This window comes from Hermetia illucens, chromosome 1 (assembly GCF_905115235.1).
Source record: "Hermetia illucens chromosome 1, iHerIll2.2.curated.20191125, whole genome shotgun sequence".
NCBI classification, from domain to species: Eukaryota; Metazoa; Arthropoda; class Insecta; order Diptera; family Stratiomyidae; genus Hermetia; species Hermetia illucens.
In genome coordinates, this window is record NC_051849.1 from 109,776,309 (window position 1) to 109,792,443 (window position 16,135).

Here is a 16,135-nt window from a genome sequence, read left to right on the forward strand (position 1 = left end):
ATTAGACATTACCCGTCAACTTCATACGCCTCTTTGCAGTAAATGATATTGATAAACAAATGACTAAAAAACTAAAACAAAATGTTTCTTTGCGACCTCGCATTATATCAGCTCACTTTGTTGTGGTATGTGATGATGACGTCATACACGTTGTAGACTGCAATTCATAAAAAATTGTAAAATTTCATCCTGTATAACTTTATTAATAATAGTTAGATTTTATTCAAACTTCACCAATTGTGCCTTATGCTATCCCTTATACTACTGCCGTAGGAAGAACTTAAGGGGGTTTGCCGGGTAAATTTCTAAACTATAGAAAGATACTGTTATTAACTTTATTTGTGCAGATATCGCTACCGGATGTACTTTGAGGCCTAGAATCCATAGAGGTGCGCCACTGTAATTTTTTTCAGATTTTTTCGTTTGATAGATTCTGAGAACGAGACTTGCTTCACTTTTTGCGACACACATTTTTAACACTCATTCCTCTATATTTCACCCAATATCAAAAGCGAGATCATTTCCAAAAAGTACTAATCGAGCCCTTTCATTTGATGATATGATCACATGATCATATTTGGTGCAAAAAAATTTTACACCCCCAGCAACGATAAATAAAACGAAAAGAAAAAAATACAAAAACAAAAATAAAATAAAACGCCGCCGTAGCCGGTCCCAAGCCCGGCTGTGAAAGAAGGAGGGATGGATAGCTTCAGTCTGAATGGCTGTACGCCACCGCAGCGTCTCAGGGGGTACTTGGGGAAAGTACAGGGACTTTGTAGTCTTGCAGATTACTCACTGAGGAAGCTATCCCCACACCTGGCAGTTAGGTGTAAAATGCAAATCCATATATGAGAAGAAGAAGAAATTTAAGGTCCGGTACGGATGACCGGCGGGAGTCGTCTGTCTTGGTGATTGAGTCGGGCTCCCGTAATGGACAACATGGCGTCGAAACCGCTAGTCGTGGGGGCGCTTCGACGTCTAGGCGTCACGATGACCAGGAGCATTGCTCCGCCTGCTGCAGCCATTTCGCCACAATTAATGGCGACCACTTCAGTAGATTTGTACAGGCAGCGGATGAAGTGGACTGAGGAAATGAACCTCTTCATCATCCGCTCCTACTACGAAATAAAGGCGGGGGCGGGTACAACACCTTACCGCCCTTTATTGCATCAGAGATTCGTCGTTTCCCACAAGCCGCGCACGTGACTGTGCAGCGAGTCGCAGACCAGTACCGCTTTATAACTCACAGTGACACAATACCGTATTCGATTGAAGTCATCACGGAATTGAGAGTCGATGAGGGCAGAGGCGGCGGCGTTAACAACACCACGCCGCACTGTAGGCAACAGTTTCAGTACTCACTAAAGCACTCTTCTCCATCGTCCAGCTGAGATTCGGGACGAATTCCAAAGAGCGTGTATTGAATTCTCGGAAATGCATCCTTTGCATAGACCAGGTATTTCGAGACTCTATGCATCTCCAGCAACTCCGGGAATTCTATCTCAAATCAATGATGAGATAGCATCTCGACTGTATGCTGATATGTCGCTGCTGCACTACAATCACTGGCGTTTTGCTGTCCAGTTACGGCTGTCAAGGTTGCACGGTGAGAGGATTCGCTTTCGCGTTATTGGTTTGAGTAACCGAAGAGATCCACCATGGAAAATTCGTCTGGAACGTCGGCGGGACTCACTAAGGCAGGACATTCCTTGGCTGACTCTCAACTCAGCTCTCGCAATGCCAGCAGACAGGAGGAGAATAAAGTGCAGAGGGTTTACAGAAACTATGACACTCCTAGTTGAAATTCTGGACACACTAAAGCAGGAAACTTTCTGTCACATGCAGTCAGTTACGGAAGTATAGCGAAAGTCACTCCATTCGTGTCAATGCAACATGCGCGAGGAACCAGCGGAAGCTTTTTCAGATCTCTCAACGAATCCCAACAGAGCATCCAGACAGCACAGCTTTTGGTGACGGAAGCGAGAGAATATTAGGGTGGACTTTGGGGGTTACCCGCCCAGCATGCTGAGCATGCTGAATGGATCACCGCCGAAGGCACTCGCCATGCTAATCCGCTTGGCATGGATTTTGCGGATGTTACCGAAGCGGAAGTTCGACGAGCCATTAACATCTCGAAGAACTGCGAGGCCCAGATCTGTATCAGATGCAGAAGTTCTGGTACAAAAAGTTCAAAAGTATACATGGTCGATTGGCATACAGTAAAAATCAGGTCATGAGTCGGCCGGAGGAATTTCCACCCTTCCTCACTGCGGGGATTACCTACCGTATTTCGAAGAAAAACACGGTGCAGGACCCCGTAGTCACAAAAACAATTACTTGTTTACCAACCCTCTACAAATTCATGTCCATTATTGGTGGAAGGGGTCAATGCGCACCTGGAGACCAACAACATTCTGTCCGAAGAGCAGAAGGTCTGCCGAATTCGATCAAGGCAAAGAGCAACTCATTATCCACTCGGTAGTTGTAAGACATGCGATGAAAGGCCAAAAAAATCCCTTTAGTTGCTATATCGATTATGTCAAGGCTTTCAATAGCGTTCCGCATACCTAGCTAATGGATGTCCAACATTTGTATCGCATTGATTCCAAACTAATAAAGTTTTTGGCGACAGTCATGGAAGGGTGGCATACCACCTTATCAGTGCGTATATCGGAGGGTGCTCATACCTCAGCGCCTTCCAGGGGGATTCTTTGAGTCTCCTTTGGTTTTGCAAGGCACTGAACCCTCTTTCATAGCTGCTGAAAGATGCTAGAGGGCATGGTTCTGCAATAAAGTATGGCCAACAGTGCTAAGTGCGAATTGTTCCTACTTGATATACTTGGATGATATCAAGTTGTATCCTGGTACAGACGACACCCTTAAAAGTCAGTTACGAATATTAGGCATGAATAGCCGTGATATTTGGATGGAGTTTGGATTAGAAAAGTGTCGAATCCAAGTCATCCGCAAAGGTCATCAAGAGCCGCATGCCGGACAAAGCATTAATGACTTCCACAACCAAGCTATGGCCGAGACAGACTTCTGCAAGTACCTAGGAATTCTGCAAGGAACCCATGCTCGAGTTGGTGATATGTAGGATGATCCTGTATCATGTGTAGTTCATTGTGTGCCATTCAGGATAGCGTGGTCGCCACCCGAGCTTATAAAAAGCTCATCATGAAAGAACGGGTGGAGAACGACCAGTGCAGAATGTGTGGTTTCGGCGTTAGAGACGTTGGACCATGTCATTTCTGGCTGCACTGCCATGGCACTGGTGCAACACATCACCAGGCATAATGCATGCGCATGATCACGGGAACATGTCCGGTTTACCGATATGAGCCGCAAGCAGCACTTGATAGTTCTGCTTACAGCATGAATTAGGAAAGGCAAGTTCTAACTGGTCGCCTACATTCCACATAACAAGCCTGACGTACTGTTACTTAACAAGACGGGTCGCCCCGCTCATATTATTGATGTTGCTATAACCCATAATAACAACGTCGAATGGAAATATGTGGAGAAGACGGTGAACTATGAACCATTGGCTCGGGAAATCAAAGAAATTTGGCGTCTCGAGCGGGTGGTTGTACTTCCCATAATATTGTCAGCTACAGGCTATTGTACCTAAATCCCTCACGGATTCCCTTGATGTTCTGGGACTCTCATACAGTCTGGTTCCAACCATGCAGAAGTACACCATTCTGTATAGCGTGCTCGATGTTGCGGGGAGTACTCGACGGATTATCCCATTGACCTCCCACCGGCCGCCGCCACCAGCGCCCCTTTAGTTTTTAATTAGGTAGGATCGTCCGAGCCTAATTGCTTGGCACTTCATGCTAGTATTAGGTAAAATCGGGCATGTGCCGGGATTGTGACAACTCGAAATAAAGAAGGAAATAATCGAGAAGAAAAGAAAATAAGTCGAATATGGATAAGCCAACAGAAATATGGGACGCAGACCCCTTTCCTTTGAGAGCTCCCCAGCGGAGCTAACATGAATAAAGAAATTAATCGACCTTCAATGGCAATTAATAAGGGCCAATATGATTCTACTAATACTTCTTTAATGAATAGTTTACAAAAACGAGACCGTTTCTATTGGAAAGTTCGTCTTTGTCATTGTTGCCACTCTTCCCCAGGTACTTTAAGTTTGTCCTCACACCCGCAAACTTGATGTACTTTCGAAGCGCTTTCCAGCAATTATAGAGGTATCACGTTGCTGAGTACCATCTATAAGATATTCTCCTCTATCTTGCTATCATTGGCCCATACCAAAGGGGCTTCACTCCAGCCAAATCAACAACAGATCAGATTTTCTCTCTGCGGCAAGCGATGGAAAAACTGTTGGAATATGGACAACAGTTGCACCATCTATTCATCAACTTTAAAGCCGCCTATGATATCATAATAATAATAATAATCGTTCAGCACAACAATCCATATTTGGATAAGAGCCTTGAAGTGTATTAGAGCACTTCATTCAAGACCATAACGGTACACTACAGTAGACTGTAGGAGACAATGTGGTCAGCATTGCGCTCGCCCGAGATTATTATCCTGATTTGACTCACGTACTCATTCACAGCTGAGTCGACTGGTATCCGACGTCAAATCATCGTCAAGTATCCCGACGAAATTAATAATGATCCGTGATGGTGAAGTAAATGCAAGAGGTACAATCCTCTTTAAGTCCACCCAACTACTGGCCTATGCTGACGATATCGACATCATGGGAAGAACCACCCGGGACGTACAAACTGCCTTCATCCAGATCGAGCAGGCGGCCATTGAAGCGAGATCTTGGGCTGCACATCAATGAAGGCAAGGCAAAATATATGGTGGCAACGTCAATGCCGAAGAAGAATCAACCAACAACATCAAACCGCACTGGTCAAACAGGAAGAATAAGGATAGGAGAATACAACTTTGAAACCGTTGATAATTTCTTCTATCTAGGGTCGAAAATCACAACCGATAACAGCTACGATAATGAAATCCGCGCACGGTTGTTGTCAGCCAACAGAGCCTATTTCAGCTTACAAAAACTGTTCCGCTCGAAACGTCTCACCATAGGGTCAAAACTCTTACTGTACAAGACTATGATATTGCCAGTCCTCATGTATTCCTCGGAAACTTGGGTTCTCAGCAACTCTTGGCCGCGTTCGGTAGAAGAATGCTCCGAAGAATTTTTGGCCCCCTACATGAGGATAGAAGATTCCGTAGCCTACACAATGACGAAATCTATGAGCGGTACCATGACCGTTCGGTTGTGGATAAAATCCGGCTCAATAGGTTACCATGGGCGGGTCACTTAATCCGTATGGATGAGGATGATCCCACCCGGAAAGTCTATAAAGGCAATACCTATGGTAGAAAGAAGAAGAAGACCCTGCCTAAGATGGAACGATGGCGTTGGCCAGGATGCCAGACAGCTTTTAGGGATATCGAATTGGTGGACCTCGGCGCAAAACCGGGATGTCTGGAGTTCCTGATTAAGGCAAGCCTAGACCGGATATCGGTTGTTGCGCCGTTGATGATGATGGTGCTCAATATTATTGTATGTGCTCATGCTAAATTCACCCCTCTTTGATGTATATAAAGGGTTTGCCAGTAAATCTCAAGAATATATATTAATATAACATTATTAACTTCATTTGAGCGGATATGGAGGGAGATATCAGGCAAATTAGTTGCAGGATTTTTCACCAAGAGGATAACTTTTCTCATCCCCAAGGAACAGGGTGCCTCTTGCCCATCAAAATCTCTACCAATTACTTGTATTACTACTATCTACAAGGTCTTCACTTCAGTTCTGTGCGCGAATATCACAAACATGCTGACGTTAACAAATTGATAGCTGAGGAGCAAAAAGGATGCGCAAAAGGCTCCCGAGGCTGTAAAGAACAGCTTATAATCGATACGGTCGCTGTAAAGCAGGCTGTCCACCAAGAACGAAATATCTCGACAGCCTACATCGATTATATAATAAATCAGCCTTTGACTCCATATCGCATTCGTGGTTACTACAAGTATTAAGCTTGTACAAAATCAACCCGAATGTCGTTCTTCTCCTCAGAACAGTGATGAAGAATTGGAGCACGAAGCTGTGGGTATCCTCAAAAACATCAGGAGAGATACCAATCAGGCGTGGCATTTTCCAAGGCGACTCTTTAAGTCCACTGTGGTTTTATTTGGGTTTCAACCCGCTACCCCATCTTTTGAATGAAAGCAAATATGGGTTCCAAGTCAAACATGGCATATTGTCAAAATGTACATTAAGCCATTTAATGTATATTGACGGCATATGTATGCTAAAGAAGAGAACCACCAACTTTGTTGCTTGCTGGACATCACCATCCAACGTCGCATCAAAACAATTGTTCAGGGAAAACATACCGACAACGAAGGATACAGCGAAAATAACATCCAAATTGAGGGTATGCATTCGGACGATGTCTACAAATACCTCGGCATATTGCAAACAACAACACCCGCTGTGGCAATAATCAAATCTAAGTTGCTGGGGGATTTGACGGCATCTAGACCTTGTCCTTAAAACTGAGCAGTTCGGGAAAAATAAAATCACCGCGATCAACACCTTCGCCATTCCCGCCCTTCTTTATACTTTCGGTGTGATACAGTGGAGTAATATGGATTTAGAATCTGTCAATGGACGGGTAAGGGTAGTTCAAGCAAACAGCAACATACGCAATAGAGCTGTCGAGAAATTGAGGATCACTATCCCACGTCATCAGGCAGGAAGAGGAATACCATCTAGCAGATAACAACTGCGTGCAAGATGTTGAGCAGTACCGAGTACACTAATAGTCATAGCTCCGTCTGCAAGATTCTCCATCGAAGCTTTGCGTTGAAGTACAACTTAGTGGCAACCTACCATCCTTATTATATGTATATTCTGCAGAGAATCTTGTAAAATGATCGGGGCAAACTACTATGGGATCACCACTGATCACAGTGTTAATCACAACAGACCCGATCTAGTTCTGCTTCTCAAGGAAGAACGAGCGAGCTTCATAATCGATGCAACCGTGCCGTTTGACCGGAACACAGTTGACAAACAGCTAGAAAAAATCCGGAACTATGGTCCCTTGGCGAACCACACGAAGCAGGCTTGGAACTACAAAAGATCGAAGTAGTCCCAGTCGTACTTTCAGCGACGAAATTAATTAACTTACGGCTGGACTATACATGGAGATGCGAAAAGGGGCGAAGAGTTCTGTCCGGTAGCAGTCTGACTTAGTGGGCGCCAGTCTTGATTTCCACTGTCTTCGATTTAAAATCTATATGTCTCTGCAGCTTAAAGCCACCTGCGTCAATGCTTGAAGTTTTTGCGACAATTGGGGTATAGCAATACATTTTCGCATGGTCGTTGAAACGCATCATCGCTGTGATGCCGGCTTCCTTGGTTGGTCGCCTTCGGTCCGCTTGAGCGGGAAGAGGATGCGTGGGCTTTTTTTAATTATATATATACATATAAATAAAAATACTGAAATGTTTGTTTTATACTTTAAACTATTATATTATGTTGTTTTGGTTAAATAAATAAGATGTGTGAGGCCAGATAAAAGTAGCAGGATAACTTTCGAGAACATTCAACATTAATAACGATATAAGACAAAGGGATGCCCTGTCATGCGTCCTCTTTAACCTGACCCTGAAGAAAGTGATATGCGATCCAAATGTTCATGCAAGAGGCACCATCCTCTTTAAGTCCGCCCAATTATCGGCCTATGCTGACGACATCATGGAAAAAAACCCGAGATGTACAAACCGCCTAGATCCAGATCGAGCAGGAGGAGCGAGATCTTGGGCTGCACATTAATGAAGGCAAGGCAAAGTACATGGTGGCATGGTTAGCACCAAAGAACGAAGAAAAAACAACATCAAATGGCACTGGCCAAGTCAGAACAATGAAGATAGGATACTACAACGTTGAGACCGATGAGAATTTCTCCTATCTCGAAAATCACAACCGGCAACACAGCTGGTAGCAGCTATGAAATCCACGCACGGTTGTTGTCAATCCACAGAGCCTCTTTGAGCGTCTAAAAAACTATATCGCTCGAAACGTCTCGACATAGGAGCAAAGTTCTTACTGTGCAAGACAATGAGATTGCCCTGTCCTTATGTATTCCTCGGAGATTTGGGTTCTTACCAAAAACAATTGCGAACTCTCGGCCGCGTTCGATAGAATTTTTGGTTCCCTATACATAGGATATCCTGGAATAGTGGGTTCCATTGCATAGCTTACCGCACAACAGAGCTGTCGCCTTTTCTCGACCTGTCCTGTGCGACCTGTCGATTGCTACATGGCCGAACACGGTATTTTCAGGGTCCACTGTGGCATTCAGACCACCCATTACGATTACACTCCCACCTTTATGAAGTTTCTGCTGAACGGTATATAGTTGCTCCTAAGAAAGATCCTTCTCTACTATATCGGAAATCTTCTTTGATGCGTAGCGCTGCACAATTGTTATTCTTCTTATACTGAATGCCCAACCTGCATTGCCGAAATTCGCGCTGGAGTTGGAGAGAAAATGATACCGCTGTTGAGGGGTCCGCAAACCTTTCGAAAACCAGTCATAAGCCGTTTTCGATAACCAAAAATCCCAGCCGTGAGGAAAACATATGAAGGAAAACAAACCGCCATTATTAGGTTATTGGCACAAACAGCGATTAAATTGATTACCGCAGGCAAGGTAAGAATAGAATTAATACTTCAAGGTAGTCCCGGGAGAAAATGGTCAGAAGAGTGGATATCCCACCACTATTACTATTTGGAGCAACACCCAGCCTTATATTTTAACCTTCATTGATAAAATGCCTCGGAAAGATGCGCTGAGGGTCTCTGGTAAATAGAAGTTTCAATGTGTTTGAAAGACAAGGGACAGATAAGTGATTCATAGTTTACGGATTATTACCCATACACACACTTAATAAACTTTCATAAATCTTTGATTCCTTTTAAGAAATAATAAATTCTTTACTCACCCTTAGATAAAAATATACGTTACACTTTGTTAAAACACAACATGGAACCCATAACGTTTTGTTAAGTGCTTGGTAATCCGTTAAGGCGTCTTGATTCTGTACTATTGTTTCGATAGAAAAACCTCTTGTTTGCCCTAAAGTTGCATTAAATATGGGTAACCTAAATAAAAAAGAGCAGCACTCATTTACCATTCCTTCAATACACCGCAGGGCCATACCTTTCCTCTGACTTATCAAACCACCATGGAAGAGCTACCAAAAACTTGACACAATAGTCAAGTGGTACTAAATCCAAAACAATATGAGGATTGCAAAGTATTGTTCTTATGATTCCTGAAAAACTGGATGTTAAACTGATTACCATATTATGCATGAAGTGTCTTAAATACCTGTGCTTACAGAAGTGGCAAGTCCCACGAGACAAATGGTTTTGTCATACCAGCCCTCATAAGGTTCGTGTGTGCTATTGTGGACTAAACATAAAAAAAAAACATTTCTGAAAATTGTTGCATAGGATAAGATTGAGGAGGAATTACCGATCGACGGCCTGGTTATTGTCACTGGCAGCCTATAACTGAACTCATCGACAACATGCTCAGCCAAGTGCTTGGTATAGGTGTAAGTATTTGGGAAGACAGTCAGTAATCTGGAAACATATATATATATTCAATTATTAACCATTTCTAGCATCCTTAAACTCCACAAAATTAAAGGGGCTAACATATTCGAGGGCTTTATGTATTTTTGAGTTTTCATTACATAGTAATCAGCCAGTGTGGAAATTGTCGAATGTCATTCAGTTGTAAAGTTGAAACAAGTCGGAATACCGAAAGCTGGGCGCTGCAAGTATAGAGGTTTTTGGTTCTCCTTATGTGACGAACTTTTTATGCACATTTTTCTTTTCGAAGATAGCTACAAATTCAAATTATTGCATCATATATGTATTTCCAAACCTTTCAGATATATGTGTGTACATCTTCAGCAAACATTGCCTATTACCGCATACTCATTCCACTTTACTGAATGCATCAAAGCATACATAGATATACATATAAAATATGCATTCATAGGCTAAGATAGAAAACAAATTTTTTTCATAAAATTTGATTTTATTATTCAATACAGGGTGCCCCGTTTATGATGGTACAAATTTTAATGGTGGATAATACAGCTCCCAACAGTACTACTGTAGTGCACCGTTACGGTCCTGAATGAAGTGCTCTAACACAGTTCAAAGCCCTGATCCAATATGGATGGTTGCGCCAAGGTTTATTATTAAAGTACAGCTCGTTTGAGGAAATTGGTCCATGGAATCTATCTTTTACCGTTCCAGAATTATTGCGTTTTTCGTAAATACTGTCAACTGTTTAAATTTTAAATAAATTTCAAAATCGATTTTTTATCTAAATTTTAATATACTTTATTGTAACGGTACTTTAAACTTACAAACCGGCAAGTCAATTTGGTCCATATCGAGACCACCTTTTCTCGCATTAATGTGTAGTATTCCTAAATTCTCCATAACTAAGCCCATTTTTACATGTCATTTGAAAGCTAACATAATGAGGCAACTTTTATCAACTTTGTAAGTTTGTAAGTTGTGAAAAAAATTGTTGTGGCTGATCGATTTCGATCGCAGGGTAGAGGTGATCTTATCAAACATTGCCTCGCGCCTCCACCTTGAGGAGCAGCGTAACCGAAACAAAGCATTTTGCTCTATTTTTGTTTAATTCAAAATACGACAAGGGTAAAATATTATTTGAAAGCCCCAGGTTTGCACCTAGACTAATTTCAGCTATAGAACAGAGCCCGCTACTTAAATTAGTGCGACCCACCAGTGAATTTGCGGCCTAGATTTTATACAGATACACCACTTTAATTTTTGTCATATTGCTCTGAACACGAGACTGGAACTAGGGGAGCTCATACAAACCACATGTTTTCGCAAAATTTCATGGCAACCTTCAACCGTTTCCGAATAAATCGGATGTGCCAGACAGGCAGACATACATTGAATCGATCTTAATGAGGTTTTATTTCACACAAAATCTTCAGAAGTCGCCTATCATTGTTCGAATTGCTTTTCTCTACACAAATTTGAATGGATATGGCATGAATAGATTTTTCGCGGGAGTAAAAGTTCACTAGTAAATTGTAAGCCGCTTTTAGCTAGGAGCTGGCTGCATGAAAATCGACATGTCGCGTTGTACGAAAATTTTTACCTGGAAATGGATGGATTGTTGTCAGTGAAGTAACACACAGCCAGTCCGATGGCCTACTGATAGACGCGGGCTGTTTCTTTCTTCAAGAAACATAAGGTTTATGGACTAGGTATAGCAGATCAATGGTCAGTTAAGATTTTATGGTTAAAACTTGCATTCTACTTTTTGAATGCGTTTTTCTCGAAACAGCATGTTAAAAATCTGCTGCCACGATAGCCCAGAATTTACCGAACGCAATTCTTTAAAATTTTCACGACTTATTCAGAACACATTTCTACGGTCCGTGAACTAAAATAATTGTGATTCATTCGGTCGTTTTTTTATTCAATAAAGAACATCAAAATTTACAAAAGAAAGGTTTAACAAAGCACCAAAAATTTAGCTTTCAATATTTTTTAATAATTCTAATTAGCGGACAGTGGTTAAGTCCGCAAATTATCACAGCGCCCTGTAGCAACAGAAAAAGACCGTTTTTGGAGATAGGTGTGTAAGTGTATTTTAGTAACGAACTATGCTATCAGGCTGGAAAAATTACTGCGCATGCTCAAGATATTAATAAATATATGGTGAAAAATTCGTATTTGTACCATTATCCAGCTCTTCACAAAAATTTCTAAAAAAAAGCGAAAAAACGGCCCTTACACGGGATGACCCCTTAAGTTCATCCTAGAATCATAAAATAAGTAATCATATAGACTATGACATAAAGCATAATACTACTAAGTTTGGTGCAAAACTCACAATTAGTGACAAAGTTAAAATAGCTCAAAATCGTCTATTTTGTGTAAATTTACTTCAAACATGTAATGTAAAATTACATTCAATATAACACAAAAGTGAATAGTCTGACATGCTAAAATGCATATGCCTACACTACACGTTACGCGTAGGTGGAATGTAAATGGAAATGATTCTACACTCAAATATTCTTACAGAAGAAATATACAAAACCTCTTGTACAATAAGCGTCGAGCTACCGGTTTTCGACTGGTTATTATATCAAAACAACAAAAAATATCTTTTCTGGGCACCTTAACGATGGCTAGAGAGCTTTTCGCAAATGGCTGAATGAAGATTAATTGCATATTATACAAATAGCGGCAAAAAATCCTTACGACAGAGCGTAATGTCGAAACATGATAATATCAAAACGTGCCGCGTTGAAACGACAGGTACCCTGCCAACGTATCGCTAGTACAGATAATACCAAAAATTGGAGGTCCGAGATACAGTCGCAGATCATTTGTAGCCGGAGTGCTTCGCTCTACGCTATTATATAGAGCAACAGTATGGGAGGAAATACTAATGCGGTATTCTGACAAATGAGCCGCGCCATCTGAGCAAGTAAGGAAGTATGAATCTATTAGGTTGTTGCATATGAAATGGCCGATTTGGCAATCAAGTGAAGTTAGTTGGGATTTTACTGTGTCAAACCACCACTAGTTGGCGCTGTTCGTGTCGGATAATGAAGTATAAATACTCCTACATTTAATCAAGGAGTCATTTCAGCTTTGACCATCGTTGTGATAACAGTGAATGAAAAGGAAAAAATGATGGAAAATGTATACCTTTTCTGTATGAGTTCCAACTCGGTCATAAAGCAGCGGAGGCGACCAGGAATATTAATAGCGCATTTGAAGCTGATACGGTAAGCGAAAAAACCACACGGCGGTGATTCGAAAAATTCGGGTAAGGTGACGTAAACCTTCAAAGTAAGCCACATGGACATCCAGGACCATCGATAGATAACGACGAGCTGCTTGTGCAAATCCGACAAACGTCAAAGAAACTGGGCGTACACTTTTCGATAGTTTGCCGGCACTTGCAACAACTTGGAAAGGTGAAAAAGCTCGACAAATGGGTACCGCAAGCCTTTACGGAGTAAAACATGGCGCTTCGAATGAACATTTGCAAATCTCCCGCAACAGGGTTGCATCTTTTTTGCACAGAATAGTGGCATGTGATGAAAAGTGCATAATATGCGACAATCGTCGCCGATCAGCGCAATGGCTAGATGCTGATGAGCCACCCATCCGAAGAAGGTAATGGTGGCTGTTTGGTGGTCTACAGCTGGAGTTATACACTACTTTTTTTTGGCACCTGGAGAAACGATAAATGCACAGAAATACTGTGCCCAACTTGAGAAAATGCACCAAAAATTGAGTATTCAACGACCGAGATTGGTCAACAGAGATGGTGTGATACTCCTTCACGACAATGCATGACCTCATGTATCCAGAACAACGGTTCAAAAGTTGAACGAATGCAGTATGAGACTCTGCCTCATTCACCATATTCACCGGACCTTTCGACAATCGACTACCACTTTTCTAAGCATTTGGATCAGTTTTTGGCGGAAAAACAATTTAGGAACGCCTTCGACGAATTTATCAACACCCGACAGTTGAACTTCTATGAAACTGATATACATGCTCTTGTATCCCGTTGGGAGAAGTATATTGAATCGACTGGCACCTATTTTGATTAAATAAATAAATTTTGGTAAGCTTTACAGTCGTTTTAAATTTTAGTACCAAAACGGCCATTTTATTTGCAACAACCTAATACTTGAATAGAGTACAGAATACCAAACAGCGGCAAGGCGGGAGTCCCTAAAAGTGGCAACAAAGGTAGGATGACCCGTAGGGGAGTCATTGGACCCACATACTGATGTGATTGAGGAGTGCATTCACCGAAGAGACAGTTAAATTAACTACCACTTCACAAGTCAAAATATGGTGATTACAGAAAATCTCTATACCAATTCAGGCTGGATGATTCTCCCTTTTGCCGAGAATGTGTTCCGCTCCCGAGAACTTGGAGTAGCTTATGTTCTACTGTCCGTGATATTGCTCATAGAGGCGGAGCCTGGAAGATCCTCTGAAAGTCAGCCTAAGCCCACATTGCCACAGAATTGTTGAGAACCAAAAAATACTGATCATTGATGCGGCAATGTCTTTCTAAGATTTCCACATCCAGCCATAAGACAAGTCGAAAACCGGAAGCTCGACACTTTAGGTATGAATCTTTTTGTGTATTCCTTATGTATGTATATTTTAGCGTGTTGTTTCATTTTTATGCAGCTCATGATGTAAGCGCATTTAGCATGAGAGACTACTTATTTTAGTGCGATATTGATATTTGTGCCGCAGCAGGGTTAACAACATTCGAAATTTTGTAAAAAACATTGTAAAATAAAATAAAATGTTTTAATTTAACTAAATTGGTGACCCCGTGTTAAGGTACGTATGCAGTAAAGTGTTGTTCAGAAGTTTCTGTGCAAGAAAGCAAGAATTATAAAATTGAAAACAAGCCGGCGGAAAACGGAATTCTCGGATCGATCGCTCGTGCCGTGAAGTGGAGAAAGATACAAGTGAATTTCCGCGACTGCTGCATTTCCCGAGTATTTTCTGGATTCCAAAGTCCAGTGAAAATTGAAGAACAACATATAATATAAGTAGAAACCGAACTACGGTTCCGTGATTCCAGCTACGAGCTCAGGTTGAACAACACAGTGTGCCGCTCGTTACGAAGACTGCGCATGGTGGCTAAACCGTGCCCCAGATGGAGTCAGATCCAGCACCACGAACGGGGTTGCGATTGAGTGATTGTAAGGAATTCATTTCGTGGACGTGGCCGCCATGTAGTTAAATTCTGCCGAGGACGGCCCCTATCAACGCCCAGGCAGAGCTATGCAGGTGAATTCGCATTCGAGTCGCAGCCCAGCAGACGGAGCCATCGTTCCCTACCTGCAGCCACACAGTAGCCGCTCGATCTCCAGCAGATAGCACCAGCCGCTAAGAAGCGGAAGCTGACTTCGACGACATCACCGTAGTGAGTTAAAGCCGAATTGGATCATCCGTACGCTCAGAAGCCCCAACCTCAAATAACGCTATCAGCGCGAGCCTCCGCAGGGAAAACTCAGAATAGGCCGCATCATCAACAACAACTTAGAGTGTGAAAAAGCTTAAGTCATCATTCTTTTTTACAATTTTTATTGGTTAACATTAATAATAATTGTTAAAATGCCGCAGGACACGGCATCGATACTCTTTTAGAAATTCATCGTCGGTTTCCGCTCTTTTGGCGAGTTTCTATTTTGGTATGCGCATCAGGCGTCCGATTCGGAGTGCGTCGATGGTGCTTTTTTTCTGTCGTACGGGCATTCGTGGGTGTGGTTTGCCGTAGTTAGAGTAGGGCCTTTTAGAATAACTTAGCTTTTGTTTATGTCGATTGACAATAAAGACGCGGCAGGCCCCTCGCACTCTCAGGTGACCGCCCAGGCTATGCGCGTCCCTCCGTTTTGGCGACGGACCCGGGGCTGTGGTTTAGCTGGTTCAGCTAAGCTGAATCACTTGCTGGCAGGTTTGACGTTGGGTGATCGAACTAGCCAATTGCTTCGCGAAATGAGTCAACTGGGTGGGGGCAAGATCGACGACAATCTGTTGAAGTCGCTCAGGCTGCGTCGACTTCCGGAGGGCACCCAGGCAGTCCTCGCGTGCGTCTCCGGTCCTTTCGAGATGCTGGCAGCTGCGGCTGACAAGGTGCAATCTTTCAAATGTACGTCCTCTATCAACTCAGAAGCTGGCTATTTCACGGAAACAATTCGAATAACTTATGCAACAGGGTATCTGCAGACCCTCAAACAACTGTTGGACTTCCCCACTCCATATGGTCCCTAACCCAAATGGCGAATGGCGCCCTGTGGGGATTACAAAAGGTTAAATGCGCAGACTATTCCAGAACGCTATCCCATTCCACTCATCTACGACTTTGCGTATCATCTCGCAAACTGCCGCATCTTTTCGCCCTTGGATTTAACCAAAGCCTATCATCAAATCCCTGTAGCTCCAGAAGATATTCCAAAGACGGCAATATGTACACCCTCTGGA

General features: G+C 42.5%; 1 protein-coding gene across 1 annotated transcript in view; it reads right to left on the reverse strand.

Moving 5' to 3' along the window:
• LOC119661626 (fatty acyl-CoA reductase 1-like) overlaps positions 1-16,135 on the reverse strand; it is a 70,399-nt gene that overhangs the window by 4,946 nt on the left and 49,318 nt on the right. Inside the window, exons 6-9 of the mRNA XM_038071046.1 lie at positions 9,558-9,667; positions 9,411-9,494; positions 9,240-9,354; positions 9,022-9,181 (exon numbers count right to left, since the gene is read on the reverse strand). Coding sequence (XP_037926974.1) covers positions 9,022-9,181; positions 9,240-9,354; positions 9,411-9,494; positions 9,558-9,667 — 469 coding nt within the window. The remainder of the gene's footprint in view (positions 1-9,021; positions 9,182-9,239; positions 9,355-9,410; positions 9,495-9,557; positions 9,668-16,135) is intronic.